Here is a 22,193-nt window from a genome sequence, read left to right as displayed (position 1 = left end):
GTCCACAGAAAAGTAAATAGAGGGAACAGGTTTCGTTGCCAGGCTTTGTTCTCTGCAGTGTTTGTTAGGCAGGAAGGTTGAGTCATTAATGTATCAGCCATGTGTTCGTGCAGCTGCATTTCTGCTTCATATAAAGATTTTAACATAAATCTGGTGACTCCAGATAAATGTATACAAACTTCATGCTCATAATAAACATACCAGTCTTGACACCTATATCAGAACAGTAAAAGGCAAATGATCCAAAAATAGAGAATGTAGTTTCCCTATATCTGCTTGTTGTGTAAAGTTTTATTCATTATTTCATGTGTATTCTCAGGCCTGAAATTACTCCAGGCAAACAGGCTAAATATATTATATTACCTCCGTTTGTGGTTTAGGTTGATAAAAAAAATACCAAAAAAAAACCAAAAACAAAAAAAAAACCACAGCTTTCAATTTTTCAGTATTTCAAACTCCCACAGATTCATGAGCTCTTTAATCTATAAGGTAAATGTTTCCCAATCTTCACTCTTTAAAAAAAACAAAACATTGATGAGTCCATTTAGTTCCCGCTTTCAGCATTTTGACAACTTACTCAGTGTGTCATCTGAGGCTCCAGACAAGAGCTGGTAAAAGACGTGGAAGTTCCTCTCTCCTCTCGGCTGTTTCACCACACGTGACTTCTCTAGCAGATCTAAAAAGAGTGGAGGACAACAAAAGGAAACAATGACAACAGTCCTAACAATAGTCTTCACAGGAAGTGTTTCTGCAGTGATTCTCAGACGTGTCCCTGAGTCGTAAATATGAGGCTGACCCCACCTGAAGTATTAAGGAGGCCCAGCCTGCACTTATAGAGCTCAAACGGCTTCCTAGTCCAGTGATGTATTTATGTTGCCAAGGTGACCACGCCAATGTTTGGTAATTATCTGCGTGTATAAATGCCACAGGAAGTATACGAGGATATCGAACGTCAGCCCTTTCTCCTGGGCTACGGACCAAGTGCTACAGTACCTGATTAAAAGGAGACCCATCATCCGCTCACCGCATTAGGCGGAGTATGATTTAATTAAAGACCAACTGCAGAGCTCAGCAACATCACAGGCTGCTGGAGATCCTCCTCGCTGCCGGTTTGACTTAATAAGAGCATTCAGTTTGTTTTTTTAGAAAACATTTAGAGAGACTTAAGAGTTTATGTTACACTAAAGTGAACATTATGTTAAAACATAACTATGGTAAAATTTTTAGCCATAAAAAAAAAAAGAACTGCTCCTGGCTTTTTCAATATTTAGACTTTCCAAACTGTGAGTCACCAGTCCGTGGGTGGTGACAGGACAGAAGTGCTACTTTGCACTGTATCTGTGGATGCACTGGAAAATACTGAGATTAGAGAGCCCTTCACAGAGACCTGAGGGTTGTCAGGGGTTAGCGGTGGATCGAGTCTAAATGTGAATCTGTGACACCCACCGGCCATGAATCACCTAAGTGGCTCCATAAGAGCCAGAACATCAATAATACAACGTCAATGACAGAGTGGCTGGCAGCACTAATACAGAGCTGTGATCAAAGACACACAGACAATAACATAAAACACCATTGAAAAGATACTTCCTTTATCACTGTCCAGTATTTTACCTTAATGAGGACCACTTTTTGACACAGGAGGAAGAGCAATGAAGACAGTCTTATGCTTCTTGTTCTTTGGGGGCTAAAGCGACCTCACACCAGTCAAACTATGCATTGCATTTTTCTTTAAGAGCCGCAGCTTCCCATTTTCTGCTGTAAAGCATCCTGAACACTCATTACATGTTCAGCTCACAACATGTTTCCTCTGCCTCAGATAAGCAAACACACATTTAAGTGTCAATGTGGGGACAATATCCTGTTATGTTTTGACTTAAGGCCTGCCAAAAATGTCTCGCTACTCTATCATTACCAAAGCTACTGACAATTGCCTTGTGAGAAATTACAGCCATCTATTCTCACTGGTAGGAAGCACTGAAGGCTCAGAGGATGTACATCGAGAAAATAATGAGCAGGGGAAACAGAGAGAAATCCATCCCGGCCTGCCCCGCGAGAACATCCACATCCAATCTGTCTGGCCAGCAAGCTCTGTCTGAAGACGTCACATGTCAGCGACTTGTCCTCACAGATGGTCCCTTGTGCTGGACTGACTCAGGCGAGCACACAGAGGTTCATTTGTGTCTCGGCCATCAGCTTCCGTCTTTGTTTCTGTGACCTCTGGCTGGAAAGCCAGCTCAGACAAAACAGTGTGAACAGACGCAAGATCAAACCAAAACAGAGAAAGAGCCGAGGGGAGAAAGTCGGTAGTTGGAATGGGGCCTTTTGTTAAGTCTAGGGATGACACGGATTTCAATCAAGCAAAAAAAAAATGTATTTCAAGGCTTTCATTAAAATGTGCAAAATTACAACCAAATCGACATTCGATGGTGTGAAGATTTTACAGCCCTTTGAGGCAAGTTTGTGAATTTGGGACAGTCAGCTGACAGAGCCTGATGAAGTATTGTCTACACATACATACACACACATACATATATACACACATACATATATATACACACATACATACACACATATATACACACATACATACATATATACACATACATATACATACATACATACATACATACATATATATATATACACACATACATACATACATATATATATATACACACATACATACATACATATATATATATACATACATGCATACATACATATATATATATATATATATATATATATATACATACATATATATACACATACAGTACATATATACACATACAGTACATATATACAACAAGTCAAACATCTCAAAATTTCAAGAGTTTTTTTTTTTTATACAAATGTTATATATTTATTAAAAATATATGCATCGCTTTTCAGTGCTGAACTGCTGACTGCCTTTCTGACTCATGTAAATGTGTGAATAAATTATGTTGGAGAATAATTTACACAATGATTGCATATCCTAAAAGTCTACATGAGAATATTTTGATATTTCGTTGAGTTAACTGTGTAGCTGGGAAGATAGAAAAGCAATCAGTGTAACAAGAGAAATGGTGGTAATTTAAACTCGTATACACACAAATATTAAGCAGAAAATATAGAATGTGGCAAAATGTTTTAAGGAAAAACATTTACAACATGGTTTATTTTTTTATAATTTAATTACTACTCACAGTTGCTGATAACTCCACCGAGGGGATCGCCTTTGAAGTCAAACTCAATGTCCATGTATTTCCCCTGCGGGACAGAGTGCATAGTTAGATGTGAACTTACATAAAACTTGTATTCACAGTCTTTTATTGCTATTGTCTGCTTTGGTAATGCTTTGTAACAACAAGCTGAGTATCACTACGTAGCTCGAGTTCAGTTCAGTTCAGTTCACAGTGAGGAAGTCTGCAGCACCAGCTGTCAATCATAAACATAACTGCTTAGAGAAAAGCCGGTCTATGTGGAGGGAAAGGCCCCTCCACCCACCCCTCCCACGTTCTGCTTACTGGAGGACTAAACACTGTTTTAGGCCCCTTTTCTGCTTTTCTCCGAAACTTGGAAGTTAGAACACAGAGTCCTGTGTGTTTAATTTATTTATTTTTTCCTCCTCTGATGTATTAATAGCAGACAGGTCCCCAGAACAGGCCAGGCTCTGCTGGTGAGCGGGCTCTAGCCAACCTCAATAAGTCTGCTGCACTCAGCAAAATTAAGTGACAGTTTGATTCAGAGTTTTCTGATAAACTGAGGGAGCTTTGATGAAGTGGTGAGGAGGCCTGATGTTCGTGTCTGGAGGGTGATGCCAAGGTTACCTAAATATAAACAGATCAGGGGATAGATAATCCCTTATAATACTCCCTGTTTCAACTGCATGTCCAAGTGCTGGTATGTATTTGTATTGACCAATGTAGGTAGATGATTAAAAATTGTGTAAAAAGTCAGACTAAAACTGGGACAGGGACAGTAAGAGATGGACTAACCAGTTTCCATTATTAAAAAATACTATAAAATGTATATATTGCTATTTCTATACTGCAAGAAAAAAAATTAAATTAAATAAATGTCATACGGGACAAATTTTCACCATGATGCTGCTGAATCAGGCCTCCCTGAAAATACTGAGCCAGGGAGTGTGACAATATCCCCATGGGAAAACAGAAAGCAAAACACACCCATCTCATTTCATAGTGCCACTGTCCATAAATGACTTGTTTTCTGGATTAGGGTGTGTCAATACAAAGACCAAAGTAGACACTGAATCATTCTTATCGTTCTGTGAAAGAGATAAGCATTATATTTCTCTTTGCTTCCGCTTTCTTCAGCAGACTTAAAACTTAACAAGGGCAGTTTTCTTATATTTAAGGATATGAATAATAATAAAAAAGAAAATCTTACATTAACCAAAGTTTGTTTGGAACAAACTTTGCCCCCAAAAATATGTTTTTTGTGCTTGGCCTGCCTTGACATTAGGCCGTACTGTGCAGTTGATGAACAGCAGAGAAGGTAAACGGCCTTGTCCTGCACACCTTCTATACAGAACATTTACTACGGCCATTTAACATAAACAAGTGCGATGTATCACATGTGAAAGCCTTACAGTAACGCAGGCAGCATGTGTGTTGGTATACTGTGTACATCCAATAAATGTCTTCCAATTACATGGGAAATGTAGAAGAACACACATGATGACCCCACTTTTCGATTTGTTTGTGCCCCCGTTAAAACATCTACGAACATGTATCACTTCTCAAGGGCATGTATCTACATGAGACACTGGCCCTGAGAGCTCTGAAAAAGAAACAGTTTACATAGACAACTGCAGGCTTTTACTTTAACCACCCGGCTGTTTGAAATGCCGCTGTGATTTATATGAAACAGCAGAACTGGTGTCTGAGTTTAAACTTAATAAAAAATTTTTTTTTTTTTTTTTTTTTTTTTTTTTAAAGGGACGACTGCTAAATCAACTGCAGAAGCAAGACAATAAGCCATCATACCATTGTAGGTTGCACAAAGTTGAATTCAGTAAGAGCCAGACTGATGCATGAATAATTCAGTAAATATAGAGAGGAACAAAAAAAAGGACAAGCAGTAAAGAAACAAAAGCTTATTAACAAAAACAAAATAGATGACGTATGCATCATATTAGGCAAATAAAGCCTCATCATCATCTTATGGATACTTACAAATCTTGAAGAGTTGTCATTTCTTACTGTTTTGGCATTTCCAAAAGCTGAAAATAAGAAACAAAATTAAGTACAGACATGAATAAAACATTGCAAACAATGTGACATTTGAGCAAAGAAAGCAAGTATAAAATTATAGCCAAGACCTGTTTACAAACATTTAAAACCTTATTGATGATCCCTAAAGTTTGTGCCTCATTCCAGCGAGCTGTCAATCATATAAGACCTGGATGTCAAACCCATTTGTACTGATGAAGCCCCATAATTCTGTATGGATTAAGCAAAGCACCAGAGCTTTCCAGGCTTAGGAGGGGCTGAACCTTGATGTCACGCCACATTCAGGTCCAAGTGGTTCAATGTGTGCCCACGCTTATAAATAAACAAAAACAAACATGCTGTTTGAGCACAGTGTTTTGAAGTATGAATTGTTGTGTGTGAGCACATTGGATGAATCACCGACACATGTAGACCTTGTGTTTTGTGCATAACAGAGTATTTCCTGCAACAGGAGCCTTTTTGTTTTGCTTCAAACCACATTTTTCTACATTAAAATGCTTTCAATGTGTCATGCATCACAGTACTTTTAGCACAAGAGCTTAATTGCTGATAACAGCTGATTAATGTGTGTTTAAGTCTTCGGTTAATGTGAATGTGTGGGCTGCTAGTCTGGTACAAAGGCAGCCGCGGGGCGAGGGAAGCACCGCATGAGAGAGACATGGAAAGATAAAGAGCAAAAGAAAAAGAGAAATCAGTGCGAGAAATGAAACGAAGTGACAAAGAACAAAACCAATAAAGATTGTGAAAAGAATCACAGTGTCACAAAGAGTAAGCGTGACACAGATACATTGTGTTTAGCAGGATAACTTTGTTCCCCTCTTCCCTCTTCCTTAGTGTTGGGGCAATTAGATCGGCAGGGGCTAAACTTTTGCAGATGTGCAGGGTTCTCTACAACCCGGGCATACAGCTTCATCATTCATGGGCATTTCCTGTTCACTGCCCCCAATTCAAATACAGCTGTTTCTGTGCCAGCAGTGAGCTGTGGGAATGAGAATGTGTGTGTGAGTGTGAGCGAGGTCTCCTGGTTTGCTAAAGAAGTAAAAAGACCATTTAACAGTTTTCATAGGACTCCAAAAGTTATTTTGCTGATGAGTTTCTTTGTCTGTCAGTAAAACTCCCGTGTTTACATGACTGTCTATGACTATGTGTTTTTTAAAAGTCGTTTCGTAGTTTGTGATTTCTATTTTAGGAGTTCTGGAGGGATTCAATGTGTTTTTATTATGCATTATTATTATATTTTCTCAGCTGTGGAGAAAAATGGCACGAACAAATCACAAATCAGTAAACAAGACGGGTGCTTATGACGAGAATGAAAAAAATACTAGAATACCAGCACTCATAGAGCAATATGAAACACTTTATTGCGGACAAAAGACGGACTTGGATTATATTTGTATTCCACTTCCTGGCACTTTTGCACCTCATTGACCTCAAATATAGCTCTTAATGTGTCTTTAGGTTTGAGTACTACAATATTGATATCTGTTATTGATAAATTAGTTGTTATGAGATTTTCTGAGCCTCCCTTCATCCAAAGGGGCGGATCCTTCTCAGGTGGAGCTAGTTATCATGTGTCCTCATTGCTGATTGGTAATATTGTCCCCTTTTCCACATGTATTATGAATGCTGATGATGGCTTATGGCTGAAACACATCAGTTTTTCTGCCGACAATAAAATGTTGCATATTGCTCTGTGAGCGTCAATATTCTACTATTTTTGGATTTTCTCTGCTGTATTTTGAAGAGCTCTTAAATTGGACTGTTAACCTGTTCACTCATATTCTGTGAACATCAGAGGATCCAGGTCCTGAATCAGGATTCATATTGAATATCTTCACTCACCCTCCAGCACTGGATTGGACTGCAGCAGCTGTTCCTTGACCTTATTCACCTCCTGGCCCCTCCCACACACCGCTGCCACATATGACATCACCAGCTTACTGGCCTCTGAAACACACACACACACACACACACACACAAAGATAAATATTCAGTCAAAGCCTTTTGCTGGACATGACAGAGAAACAAGTGCGACGTGCCCACCCATTTCACCCTTCCCCATTAATTCCCCCTTACATCATCCCCCCCGACACCCATCCAAGCAGGGTGTGGATCATTCATTAGTCTGGGGGTACAGAGCAGAGGAGGAGGCCCCATTATAGAGAGCCGCTTTGTTACATTACATGATGACCAGCTTGCATCATATTATCATCATTCATACTACTGACTTCATTGGAAACCAAAGGAATGCGCTGGAGAAACTTTTTTTTTTTTTTTTTTTGGGGGGGGGGGGGGGGGGGATCTGCAGAGATGAACTCTCCTCCTCCACCGACACGGATTCAAACTGCTCCAACAGAGACCGTGTCAGCGAGACATGCGCTCCCAAATTTTTTTTTTTTTTCCTGGATGAGAAACGTGACACAGGCTCAAAAAGCAACTTATCCTGTCTGGAACAAAATGCCATGCCTTGTAGGATGACTGCTGGCATCAGGATCATCTCTCGTGATCAGTGAGATGACAGTGACCCAGAACTGATGATGTGTGTGATGTTCCAAGTGAGGATAGAAAAGAGCTCCACAGTAGATGCTGGTACAGACTGCTGATGAGTATTCCATACAGACAGCTCGGGACACGCTCATATATTTGGATAAGGATAGAGGATGGTGGGCAAAAATGATGCAACAAAAAAACATTTAAAATGCAGAGATGGATAGTAAATGCTTTGTTAAGTAACAAGGTGCACAGTCTTATCTTTGCTTTTTCATCTCTCAGGGTATCAAATGAAAACTTCCTCTGTCAACTTTTTGCAGAGTCAAAGTATGTTATGGCTGCTCTACTTTCTGATGGCGTCAGATAATATTCGTCACAGCTTTGCTCTGACTGAAGTCAGAGCAGGAGAAAACCCCAGATCCACACATGAATGCCAATGACCCATATCGATGGGGTAGGTTTCGATGGCCTCATTCCACTAGAAAGCTTCAGGGTTGATGAGATTACTGAAATCCAAATTTATCTCTCTGAATTGGCCGCAGAAACAGCTTCTTGGAGTGGGATTTTTAATATCCATGAGAGGCTGAGAGAGTCTCGTGCAAAACATGATCTGTCAAACTGTACTGTGCCCTCCATCGCTTTGTTATGGGTGTATTCTACTTTCGCTGCATTTCAACACAGAAATTATTATGGAAAAATGGCAACTTTATACAGTGTTGACAGTGGCTTTTGTTCAAATGGATGTGTAGCTTAATGTTATTTGTGGCAAAGTGCTGCAGGGAAAGTTCTGTTGTGAAATCTGAGCTCCAGCCACAGATCAACACAACAAAAGTTCAAAACAGTAATTTATATCCTCAGTGCGTAATACACAAATGCATCTGAGTTACAACTAAGACAAAGGCAGGGCTGTGTAAAATATTCAAATGCATGTATATGGATATTTTGGCACTTCTTGGCTTAAATATTATCATATAATTTCTTAAAACGATCGAATGGAGTCAAAGATTCTCAGTTAAGACTAAATGATACACTGATTATGAATCCCTCCCACACTTAAGTCAAAGATATTCAAATCTGACATGGCAAATAATAAATCACTGAGTCTGTAGTTGAATTCCCCACCAACATCACGAGCACCACTCGTACTGGGCTTCTCGAGAGGAGTCATGAAAAAATAAACATTCAATAAACAGCTTCAGTCAGAGCTGATGAGCTAAAAGGGGAACAATCAGTCTGAGACCTAAGGGGGTTCAATTTTTCCAATTGTAAGTATGAATGAATGTCTGTGTCCGCACTACACAGGAAGTTATTTTATGAGTAGATTGCGGCTGCATTCCCGCAGTTTGTGCACTGCCAACTCAATATTGCCATTACCCGACACGGCACTACAGAGACCAGGAAATACCAGTCCTCATGGATTTCTGTAAGGTATGTGAAAGTGCTCCAAAACATGGCCACACTATTATATAAACTAACAGAAATAAAAAGAGAGAGGATGTGAACATAGCTTCCACTAAGCATAGGCTCAATTTAGTTTTTCTATGTCCAGAAGATGAGGTTTTACGGTTTTTAACTGGATGCTGACTGCATACAGGAAGTGTGAGTAAACCAGGACACCATCTGTGTGCTGCTGTTCTTCTTTGATTTGTCTACCTCTATCACGTTACATGAACTCTCTTTATAGGTCATCACAGAGTTGAAGTCATGTTGCATGTACCAACATGATGCTCTGAAAAGAAAATAAACCCAGCATCAAGCTACCTTTTATGGTAGATCTGATCAAAATCTTTAATGTTTCTTTATCCATAACAACCCTTATCTTGTAGTGGTCTTTTGAAATAAGTTTTGACTACACTTTGAACAAAGCACTACAAATAACAAGGTACAAACTCTCCAGGGGTTTATTGGCTAACTACAAGAAGACTTCTAAACATATGATGTTCTTCATTAAAGAAGTTTTAGTTTTCTGAGCTTTTCAGAATAAAGATTCTTTCATCAGATGTGTTGCTTATATCAGTAGTCTTAAGGTTTATGTTTGCTCCAAGCAGATCACCAGGTATGAACATGTCTAGCTGTGTATGAAAAGCAGGGTGATGCTTGACTGGAGTGTAAGCGGCCTGACAGCATGATTTAAGTTTCATCTGCCATGGTTGGTTGTTGAAATGGAAAAAAAAAAAAAAAAAAAAAAAGAATAAATAAATAAATGCATGTACCGGTTTTCCCAGCTCCACTCTCCCCTGTGATGAGGATGCACTGGTCCTTGTCCTGGTCTCTCAGTGAGCGGTAGGCCTCATCTGCCAAAGCGTAGCTGCAAGACAAAAAGGCACAAAGCCATAAGCCTTCACATCACAATCACATGCCGCACAGCTAACAGGATATTATCATGGGTAGGGTTAGAGGTAGTGAGTAAGTTCAGAGAAATGGTATTCTTGTGTGCCAGCTTAGGCTACCCTAATAAATGACAGGTGGCGTATTGGAAACCAGGTTGCATCTGTAGGACATTCACAGGGCTGGACTGACTTGCAGCTTTATTTAGCAACACTGGCTGTTCTGGATTTGGGATTTGGCTTTGATAGCTCACCATTTCCTGCCCCTCTTCTGAAACACAACTGCTGAACTAATGCTGCTGTTTGAGATCATTTCGTGTGTTATTGTTGCTTTCTTAATAAATAAAAAAAAGTACTAAAATAAAAACAACACTTGCATACTTTTAAAACTATGTAATTTGTCAACAACAATGCCAAATGAAATTGCCCGAGGTGGCAAAGCCAATGATAAAAAGGGAGAGCCTGTGATAAAATAAAGCCTATTGTCATACATTCCAGGACACCCCCACTGGATTACAGTACAATGTATTATTTGTTCTCTTTATGCAGACAATCCCTCATGATGGTTTGAGAGTTGGGTGTAAGAGGCCATATCACAATGACAACTTTTTATCTCGTGTGGCACGATGCTCTGTAATTTCAATGTGATACGCCCACAAAGAAGGAACACTAAAAGGGTGAGGCTGCAACAATCACTTTTTACAGCTCCCATTTGGCAAGAAAACAGTCGTGTTCAGCACAGCAAGAACCGTGTTCCAACTTTCACCTACAGCAAGAAACAAAACTGTAAATTAGCTTGTTACTGGAGGTCTCCCGTTCCTCCATACTTTGGCTTCTATCACAGGAATGTGTCCAAAGCTGTAATAGCTGTAATTGTGGGGGGAAATGTTGCAGGTAGAATCCCCCTTTTTGCCTTCAGACACTTAGAATATCTTTTCTGTTGAGAAATTGGGTGAGTTAGTTTGAGACAGTATATTTGGAATATTCTTTCCATCTAAGACTCCTATGTTGACTACCTGTCCTGGAAGGATTGTAATCTAAAGGCAAAGGATAAAATACCAGGTTAAAAAAAAAATAGTATCAAACTTACATCTAAAGGATGTATCCATGAAGTGCTATTGAGCAAGACAATGAAACCCTAGCAGCTCTACAGGTACATTAAATATCAATATGATTCAGTTTCTGGTAACTACAGAACCACTGAGGGCTTAATCTCTGAGCATTTTAAGTATCAAGCTGAGATCTTTATCTTTAAGACTGTCATTTCACATTGAGTGCAAGGTAAATATAGCTTGAGGTAATTTTGGAGGAATGCTTCAAAACAGCCTCTTCCCAGTGTTTAATTTGGTCATATTCCTTACCTGGAGGGTATGAGCACTCAAAATCTCCTAGGTCTCAGTAATATCGTTAATCAAGTATTTATATGCCCCAAATGTACTAGACATGAATGCAGGATGGAATGTCTGACATTCACAGATGCTGACAGGGATTTTTTTTTATGTGGGACTACCAATGGGCACTAGTTTCTGTAATGGGATCTCTGATGCTCATGGTTGCTGAGGTTACATTTACTCGTAGAGGCAAAGCATTCAAGTACACCGCACATTGAAATGTACCGTGGCACCAACCAGCAAGCTCTTGGACTGCTTAAATGAGGTTCAAAGTGATTTCTAAAGGAAGTGCTCAGACTGCATTTCTATGGTGAAGGGTTACGCAGCATCATTCTCTAATTTCTTCATCATCCGCTCCAATTTTCATAAATAAGGCAAGACATGGAAAAAGTAACTCATTGCTAAATCTAATTTAGGGCACAGAAACGAATGTATCAGTGGAGTCAGAGCTGCAAGGACCAGAACTTAAAGCATATAATCACACACTGAACTGACACTGACCCGTGATTTGCAAAGTAGCTGATTGCTAGTAGGAAGACGACAGAGGGAGCGCCAGAGATGGACAGCCAGATGAATGCATTCCAGACCACAATACAAAGTTAAAGCTCAAGCAGGGTAATGGACCTTAGGGTTCTGCACCATCACACATCATTTTGGATTAGAGCCCATCCAGCCCCACCACTCTTCTCCCTCATCAGCCCCCCAGTGTGGGCCCCAGACCACCCATCCCTAAGGTAAAGGAGAGCATTAATGCAGCGTTTCTTCTTTTTGTCAAGCTGGTGTACTTACTTAATATAATTGTGAAATGATTTAAAGGTCCGCTGTGAGGTTTTTGACCACTAGAGGGTCTGAAGTGTACCACTTTTGTGTTTGCTTGCCCTTGTTGCCTTATGATCGTTAACCTATGAGAATGCGTTACATTAACTTGACTTTAACAACCATTCGGTTAATTTCTTTCCATATCGTTATCTGCTCAGTTACAGTCACAATACAGACTTCGAAATGACCAGGCTGAAAACCATTCATTAGTTTGTGAACTGCCATTTTGAGGCCCACAAGTCTGGCAATTTCGCCATCTTGGTATTTTTAGGTCAGAATTGATGGTGTCTTCACAAGCGGGAGAGACGTTATCGAGACCAAGACTGAAAACCAGAGGACACTCTGCCCATCTATTTTGGCGACCCCACTACACCCAAGGCATGTCAATCAAACTAGGCATGCCCCCCAAAATACCTCTCATTATCTGATTTATTATAATATTATTTTCAGAAGGTCCAACAGAACTATGAGAAGCACTGACCATAAAATTAAATATTAATGTTAGATTTTTACAGGGAATTGATGCAGTTGGCATACTCTCTCCTGAATGCCAGCATTAATGTTACATTTGTTGTGCCCTCACTGCAACAAATGTGTTCACCCAAGCATAAGCCTCTCCGAGTCCCTACCCCCACAACCTCTGATCACAACCCTTACCGGCTCCTGTACACCAACCCACCACTTTTGTATGGATGGGACTTGCCACAGGACATTACGTCACCGCTGAAAAGGGCAGCACAGCGCAGCAGATGTCTGCTTTGTGAAAACAGTCCCGTTGCCTGACCTGATCCTGATAATGAGCAAACCATCACACAATTATGTCTTCCCCAGAGGAGGGAGGGAGGGGGTGGTGTGTGGTGAGTGGGGGGCATCAGGAGGAAGCGAGGGGTGTAAAAGAGGGGTGGGAGATCCTCTGCCAGGAACTTGTCACAGTGACACACACACATAAACACATGCTAAGCAGGTCATATGAATATGAATAACCATAATTACAATATGAATAGAGGTCAGCAGAACCAAGCCACACCCAAAACTGCACAAGACAGATGATATACAAACAAATAAAAGAACCCCTGATTTATCAGAGGAAACATATCTGTATTTTTTTTACAAACTGTGTAAACATAAAAGCAAGAAAACTAGGGCAGAATTAGAAATAACGTACAACCCTTTGGCTACGGTATTATGGCTATCATTAGGAAGTAGTCTGAACAGCAACTGGCTGTACCACTTCACAGACGTGAAGTCAAAATGATGATGAAGCACCAAGGTCACCATCAAAGCCAGAGGAAGCAGCGTGAGGTACCACAATCCCAAAGGCCTCCCTGATCATCGTGTGTAGCCGGGTGTGTGCGGGGGTTAGGCTGGGATAAGGCCTTGGAGTAAGTGAGTGCTGCTTGGCACCTCCCCTTCACATCTGCCCGCAGGCTGTAATTTGGACTTGCACGTGGCAGCGGTGAACACAAAGCCACACTGGTATGAGGTAAGCGGTAGAAAATAGTCGTGTCAGTTCTTTTACTACCAACCTCTGGTAACTGGGGCTCAGGAGGAGATGATGGGCCGTGCAGTTTGTGACGTGAATCTTAAAATGGGTGGAGTGTTTTGAGGGCAGCTGCGGCACACTTTGAGGTCGTTATTTGTAGATGCTAATGAACCTGTAATGTATGGGCTGGAGTACAGCCCACCCAGCTCCTTGGAGAGGACAGGGCTTGTTCAAACAATGATAATCTTTCTCATAAGGTTGTTCGTCATTTGCATAATCACTTTTGAGAAGAAAAAAAAATGGTAAATGGATAAACTGTATTTTGCTGCTAAATTCGGGCATATTTTTGGAACGTGTTTGTATGCATCAGGGGGGCAGTACAGTAGCCTGTGATCTCAGTGTGACCTGGCTCCTCCAGGGGCTTCAGGAAATCCGTCTGGCTTTGAAGGAGCAGCCACGGAAGCAGCTCTTTCCTGATGCTGTACGACCAGGTGGAAGAGTGGGCAGCTGCTGAAATAAACACATGCGTGCACACAAACACTGTGGCACACATTCACTCAAAGTTTAAAAGGCCAACCTGCTGATGTGGATGGGCAAGGGGGCAAACACACACATATACACCAAAACACTTGGTCCTGACAGATGTGCACCATCTGCGTAGTTTAAGTACAATGCTCTGCTGTAAAACAGGTGGTACGGTATCAGCACACAGGGAAAGACTCTAACAAATGAGACACAACATCATGATAACAGTCTCATACTCAAAAGAGTGTTCTTAATTTGCAGTGTGCAAGGTGCAATAAGTAGTACCTCTAACTCTCTAAATTAAAAGTTCAGAGTGAAGCACTGCCACCGGAGAGCTCTAATTTATTCGACGCACACGAGAGGTTGTCTGGGACCTCAGCTAAATTGCTCATTGATAGTCCTCCACCCATACATCAAACTTCGAGGGGGTCCAGGGCTTTAATTCACTTTCCTACACACCAATTTAGTGTTCCACAGCAGGGGAAAACACCAGCCCAAGCTGTTTGTCTGATCCTTGGAAAAAGCAGGAAATAAGCATGCTGAGTAAGGTAGCAAAACATCCTCAAAGCAATACACCAACAAAGGCTCTTTTGAGCCTCTTTCAGCAGGCTCATGTGAATCTGTATGCTTTTTATTTTCATAAATTCCAATTATCAGGCGTTAAAAGGGCTGAAGGAATTGACCAAATTGTTTAAGCCACGAAAGCCACGGATGAAACCTTGAAACTTGGCTACAGGATATAGAAAAACACATTTTAGGACAAAAAAAAAAAATGCATAGCCACATGTGCACAGCCACAGACAGGATGATGGAAACAGAAGAGCAAGGCATCTTTTTATAGCCGAGAGAGCAGCAGTCCAGTCAGGTTTAAGGACTTCCTCTCTTTATGCTTCAGCCTTCCCCCAGTGTCAGAGCTTCTGGACACATCAGGCAGACACAGGCCTTGAAATGCACAACACATCTTGACACTGAGGATGGCTGCTGGTATACAGATAAACTCCCCTTGAGAGAAACAAACTGCACTAGAGACCTGACTTGAATGCTTGGTACTTGAACCTTTGACTGACCTCTCAATGTTGGCATAATTAAAAAAAAGTAAATTAAAGTGTTTAGAAAGACAATCTCGCTTTCATTAAGACTGACACCAAAATATGTTTACAGTCTTTCATGTTTTCTGACTGCAGTAGCAGATTGTGGATTATTTTTTTTATTCTGTTTAACTGCCCTGGAGAATCTCATCACAACAGGGAATTGTATCCACTAGTTTCCCTTTAACAGCATTGAAAGCGACTTTCGGTAGAGCTGTCTTTTATTGATAGGTTTATTGGTGTGCCACCATAGAGGAAGTGGATGCTCTATTATCTATCTGAAAGTTGCTGATGGAATATATTCTATAAATGTTTGATTTGTTATTACTCATTTTAATATTTTTTTTTTTACTAAAACACAAAAACAAATCTGAGTTTACAGACATGCCGGCATCTCTTATGTTACACAGTAGTATTTTTTAGCTTAATGCTAATGTCAGCACAACATATCAAAAAGCCCAATCCTGAATGGAAAATGCTAATCAGGTACATGCTTACCTCTCTAACCACGTCATTGTAGCATGTTGGCAATCTAAGGCTATGTTTAGACTGCAAGCAAATTGATTTGTTTCTCAATTCATCTTTAGAACAGATCGTCTTCACTGTTATTTGCAAGTGAGCAGATCAGATTTGGTGTGCCCATCATTAACCAAACTGCAGGGGTTGCTGAGGTAACGGCTTACGTGCACAGCTACGCTGGTGATGTGTCCACGAACAGTTATTCTCGTTGTCCTGCACCGGGCCAAAATCTACACTCTCTGACAACAACGTCATCGTGGTGTGACGTGTTATCTGAGCCACCAGACGCATCTGCAGAAATCTGATTGGAAGAAAATGTTGACCATCAGTTTGGACCAGAGTTGCAAAAATGTTTTTTTTTTTTTTTTTTTTTTTTTTTTAAAATAAACGCTTTTAACAGTTTTTGTTTTTTTTTGTTTTTTTTCCCCTGTCCAGAATTTCAAAAATCAATCTGGATATGATAAAAAAAAACAGATTTGGGCCGGCAATCTGAACACCACCTAAAATCTCCCAATTTGCACAGACATTTCACAAGTCATAAACCTAAGGGACAAGTTCCAATTTTGACATTGTTAAAACTTTAACCTCCTCTTGGTACTAGAGGAGAAGTAAGTTAATCAGATTTAGTCGGGTGGATCCTGTGACGACAGTGTTGATGAAATTTTATGGCAATCCATTCAACGGTTGCTGAGCCATTTCATTCTGGACCAAAGTAGTGGAAACCCAAACCGCGACAAAACCAATATCGCCATCCTTCGAGCCACGGCTAAAAATAATCGTGCAATCTTAGCCCTGCACGCGTATCGCAACCCCCCATGTACACACACACACACACTCGCACACAAAGGCGGCATAGAAATGAAGCTGTTCCGCCTAATTTAGAACAAGATCAATTGGCACGCCTTCAAAGTAGCCTCGGGGCGACCATGTGAGCCACTGAGCCCACAGACAGAGTCATTGTGGGTCTGACCGACAGCTTGTTGGGCGCACATCCGCACCACACTGGTGGGTGACACCTTCTCCCCAGGCTGTCGTGGTGAAACAAAGGGTGACCAAGAGCTACATTTTCTTTTTTCCTTCACTCTTTGTCCTCAAACTTAATCTATATCTCGTTCGTGTCTTGCTGTAACAACGTGTTAAACCACAAAATGCGCTGCAGTCAATCTGAAAACTTACAATACTCATAATTTAGCCTTAATATCACTTTTTTTTCCAACATGAATTGTCCAAGTTTCAGTCTACACACAAAAAAAGCTAGCTTTGCAATGGACACAAGCTTGCTAGCGATTTAAATTCCCATTAACATGCACAGTTTCTCTGTGTAACAGACTGACCCCCGGGGCCCTCAGCCAGGCCCTTGAGGAGATCTACCAGAAATAAATGAATCTACCCCCTGCCAAATTTCCACAGCCAAACTGAGTCCTCAATCCACACTAATCATTTCCAAATCTGTTTGACAGTTATTTTGATTTCATGTGACTAATCGCATGATGGCCATCCACAGCTGTACACTGGCCACAAAGTGAAAGCAGCAGTACTTTAATACAACGGCAGCGCTTCATCAGTTTCTATATTGGATTGTTTCAACTAAAGAACTGCTGCACACGACTCAATACACATAAATATTCACCATTAAAATGTAAATAAAATACACTTGTGCGTTCTAATATAGATAAACCCGAATGATGTCATTCCTCCTAGTTTTGGGAACATAGTTCTGTTTGGCAATAATAAATTAATCAATTGAGAGTGAGACAGCAGCGTGTGGGCATATTTATTTGTTGCTGTTTTTGTGCAGATAACACCTACCGAGCACCAGCAGTGAATCATTGGGAGTGAGTTTCTCCCCTGATGACTGTCACTGAACAATAACATTGAAATAAATCTTAGTATTGTCAAAGACATAAAGGTTCCATGGTGGAACAGTATTGTACACGGCTGATACGAGTCTTATCTGTTTGCCTTCTTTTTGATATGATTCATACATGTTGTTATGCAAGCTGTGCACACAGATAAAAGATCAATATCCATTGTTCTGACTCTGTCCAAAATCCATTGTAAACTCTGCCTATTCAGCCACAGACTAAAGAAAATCCATAAAACTAAATATTATGCTCAGCGGGGCAATAAATGACAGAGCAGGCAATGTTTAATTAGTGTCAGGTTAAACTATTGGCAGGTAGATTCATTATCTTTGGAAACATTCGAGGAATTCTTAACTTTTCTGAATTAAACATTGCCATTGGGGGGAGTAATTTTTAGCTACTGCTATCTCAGAGTTCACAGTATGAAAAATTCAAAACGGACAAATGATACAAACACTTAAGTAGAAATAAACTGAGCATTGATGTAAATTGTCATTTAAAGTAGCCTCTTAACTCAACTACAAGGTTGCATTAGAACACATAGCATTTGCATATTGATGGCCATTTTGCCATTTTTCACAGCTTGAACCAGAGGCCTTGTGGTTACTGTATGCAGTAAGGGAGAGTTTAGTTTAGTGCTAAGGGGAAAGCTATTACCAACATACCAGGAGAAAAATAATTAGTTTGGTCAATGACGTCATACATCTGTTAACTGTATTTTCTAATTTAACACCAGGCACTGCTCCGAATCTAGAAACGTTAAGGGGGAAGAAAAAGAGACAAGGACTGTGTATGTAAGTGTGTATATAAGGTGCTGTATGTTTTTCTAATGAGCAAATAGATGTGAGAGTACTTTCTGCATGCACAAATCTAACAACTGATAAAGGGTTGCATTCAATTTAATACATTTGCATTTTATTCTTGGGTTGAGGAGGTGGGTGGAAAAAAAGAACACACACACACACACACACACACACACACACACACACACACACACACCTCCTCTCTCTGGTTTCACCGAGCTCACCATTACGCCAACACACAAGCTGGAGAGGACTCACTCTGCCCACCTGAGTCAAAGTGCCATTTCAACATGTGCCCACTTAAATCTACCTACGTACAGGTTCTGTGCTTGCAGGCCTCCCTGAAAGCAGTCTTATTATGCAAAAACAGTGTACAAGTGGCATAAGCTTGACATCAAATAACTGGAGCAGCAAAAAGGAAAGAAATACCCATATCAGAATCTGTGTATTATTGAGGTGAGTCTGGTGTCCACAGCTCCTATCCTGTATTATTTACATTGACTGTAACCTTTTCATAAGAATCCATATGTTAATTATAAGCCAAACATGTAATCCCTTATAGTTTGAGATATTAAAACAAACTTTTGACTCGAGTCAAACAATTTACTCAATGAGCAACTTTTTTTTTATCCACAGCAACAGAAGTATTTCACAGTAAACAACACCACAGCAGAATTTTGAAGGGAAAACCAATATTAAAAAAAATATTCCCCTTGTGGGATTAATAAAGTATCTATCTATCTATCTATCTATCTAATATACAGTGAGCGCCAGAACAGATATATCTAGGTGCAGTTGGCCAAATAAACTCTACACCTTATATAAGAAATGTGCAACTTTTATTTAGTCCCTTTCAATTAGCATGTTCCATCTGACAGTGCTGGAAAAGCAAACACAGATGTGATACCATGATGCAGTAAATGACTCCAAAGTCCATACGCACAGATAAAGCGGTTAGTTACCATGGTTTTTTACTGTTAGTGAACAACATCCATCCATACCTAATTATCGCATTCAAAATAAGTCCAACACAAATGGGCGGCTGGGAGTTTTGTTGTGCACAAAACAGCACCATCAATGTTTTTTTGCAGGTGCAGCTGTCAAAGTTTTAAACAGATCAAATTGACAAAGTTCTATGCAAATGGCTGCAAAAAAAAAAATTAAAAAAATCAGAAAGCCTGTTTAGAGGCATCACGTGATCATAACAACGTAAGAGCAGATTGCATATATAGAAAAAGCAGCTGATGTGATGCTTGTCAGGCAGGCAATTAGTTTACTCCCACATGTGAGGTCTGATCTTTTTCGGTGCTTTGCACAGGGCACAGGTCTCTCTCTGTGGACTGCACTAACAGCAGTGAAATGGATTAATGCGATCAGGCCTTCATGTTCTTAGCCAAGGACACGTATATGCTGCAGTTTCCACATGATGGGTTTATTATGACTAGGCCAAGAAATTTTATGTCACACTTGCTATTGAAAATGTATGACAAACTTGGGATATTTACTACAGTTGTACAGCAGCAAAGTGAAAGTCTTTACCAAACTGAGTGATTACAATCCTACTATGCTTTAAAAAGGCATCTTTTTTCAGAGTAGAATAATATACAGTGCATCTGGAAATTATTCACAGCGCTTCACTTTTTCCACATTTTATGTTACAGCCTTATTCCAAAATGGATTAAATTCATTTTTTTCCCTAAAAATTCTACACACAATACCCCATAATGACAAAGTGAAAAAAGTTTGTTTAAAATTTTTGAGCGGTGCCTGGTTTCCTCCAAACATGACGCTTGGCATTCAGGCCAAAGAGTTCAATCTTTGTTTCATCAGATCAGAGTATTTTGTTTCTCATGGTCTGAGAGTCCTTCAGGTGCCTTTTGTCAAACTCCAGGTGGGCTGTCATGTGCCTTTTACTGAGGAGTGGCTTCCATCTGGCCACTCTACCATACAGGCCTGCTTGGTGGAGTGCTGCAGAGATGGTTGTCCTTCTGGAAGGTTCTCCTCTCTTCACAGAGCAACGTTGGACCTCTGTCAGAGTGACCATTGGGTTCTTGGTCACCTCCCTGACTAAGGCCCTTCTCCCCCGATCGCTCAGTTTGGCCGGGCAGCCAACTCGAGGAAGAGTCCTGGTGGTTCCAAACTTCTTCCATTTATGGATGATGGAGGCCACTGTGCTCATTGGGACCTTCAACGCTGCAGACATTTTTCTGTACCCTTCCCCAGATCTGTGCCTCGATACAATCCTGTCTCGGAGGTGTACAGACAATTCCTTGGACTTCATGGCTTGGTTTGTGCTCTAACATGCACTGTCAACTGTGGGACCTTATATAGATGGTGTGTGCCTTTCCAAATCATGTCCAATCAACTGAATTTACCACAGGTGGACTCCAATCAAGTTGTAGAAACATGTCAAGGATGATCAGTGGAAACAGGATGCACCTGAGCTCAATTTTGAGTGTCATGGCAAAGGATGTGAATACTTATGTACATGCCTTTTTTAAAAAAATTTTTTTAAAATTTTTAATAGATTTGCAAAAATCTAATAAAAACTTCACATTATCATTATGGGGTATGGTGTGTAGAATTTTGAGGGAAAAAAAATAATTTAATCCATTTTGGAATAAGGCTGTGACATAACAAAATGTGTAAAATGTGAAATGCTGTGAATACTTTCCGGATGCACTGTAACTAGATGTCAAAATTCTCTACCATAGCTGATTTTACAGACAAACTGTCATAACTACGTGCATGAAAGCTGGAAGCCCTTAACGTACAGCTTTTGCAGGGCCTCTCTGCTCCATTAGCCAGGCCTGATGCCCCTCTCTGTAGCCGATGCTAGTGGCACTGAGTATTGAGCGCTGAGAGCACCTCATTAAACATTGGGAAAATACGATCCTACCCTGGAGACATGGGGCTAGCAGACCATCAACACACACACGCACACACACAACTCTCAATCTGTGTTTCTGGCTTGGGTGGCAAAGGATACACAAAAGACGACTCCAGGCCATCTGCAGGGCTGCTGCGCATGGAGAAAGGCCACTGATTAGTTAATCTCTGATGCTCCGACAGTGTTCAGAAAGGAGGAAAACACCTGCTTGTTAATTATGAGCTGCCTCATCTGGGCTGAGAGCACTTTGCTAAATTGGCCGGCAGAGGGAATGACAGACAGACTGGTGGAGATGGGTGTGGTTGTGCAGGTCTTTGCCAGCGCTGGGTTTCTAATTGGATGTTTTTGTCAAAAAAAACAAAAGGGAAGGAAAAAAAACCCAATAACATTTCTTTAAAATTATCAAAATCTGTTTAATTGAGCTTATTTTTGGTAAACCAAATTCCTGGTTTAAATCAAAAATATCTCAGGATATTGTGAATTTATTTCTGGTGTAATACATCGGTTACAATCTCATAAAATTGGATTACACTGTCCGAGTAAAAGTCACCAAATAACTGTTGCCTGACTTTTGCCTCAATGATCGATAGGTGCTGGCCTGGGCATGGGCAACTATTTATCTGCAATAACTCTAATTAAGATAGAGCTTAGCAGGCAATTAGCCTGCTAACAACTTTACGGATAGGGGAGCAGCTGCAGCTCTCCCTCCAGCTGATGCACGCGCACGCACACACGCACACGCACACACAC

The 22,193-nt window shown here is 40.5% G+C and overlaps 1 protein-coding gene across 2 annotated transcripts in view; it reads right to left on the bottom strand.

Moving 5' to 3' along the window:
- myo1b (myosin IB) overlaps positions 1–22,193 on the bottom strand; it is a 58,218-nt gene that overhangs the window by 20,846 nt on the left and 15,179 nt on the right. For both annotated transcript variants that reach the window (XM_069154747.1, XM_069154746.1), the window contains exons 4-8: positions 9,947–10,041; positions 7,086–7,190; positions 5,187–5,233; positions 3,192–3,255; positions 578–676 (exon numbers count right to left, since the gene is read on the bottom strand). In XM_069154747.1, coding sequence (XP_069010848.1) covers positions 578–676; positions 3,192–3,255; positions 5,187–5,233; positions 7,086–7,190; positions 9,947–10,041 — 410 coding nt within the window. The remainder of the gene's footprint in view (positions 1–577; positions 677–3,191; positions 3,256–5,186; positions 5,234–7,085; positions 7,191–9,946; positions 10,042–22,193) is intronic.

This window comes from Embiotoca jacksoni, unplaced genomic scaffold, assembly GCF_022577435.1.
Source record: "Embiotoca jacksoni isolate LCO1_2020_lvr unplaced genomic scaffold, fEmbJac1.0.p SCAF_2, whole genome shotgun sequence".
Taxonomy (NCBI): Eukaryota; Metazoa; Chordata; class Actinopteri; family Embiotocidae; genus Embiotoca; species Embiotoca jacksoni.
The sequence above is the reverse complement of the archived record's forward strand: the minus strand, read 5'-3'. Positions and strand labels throughout refer to the sequence as shown.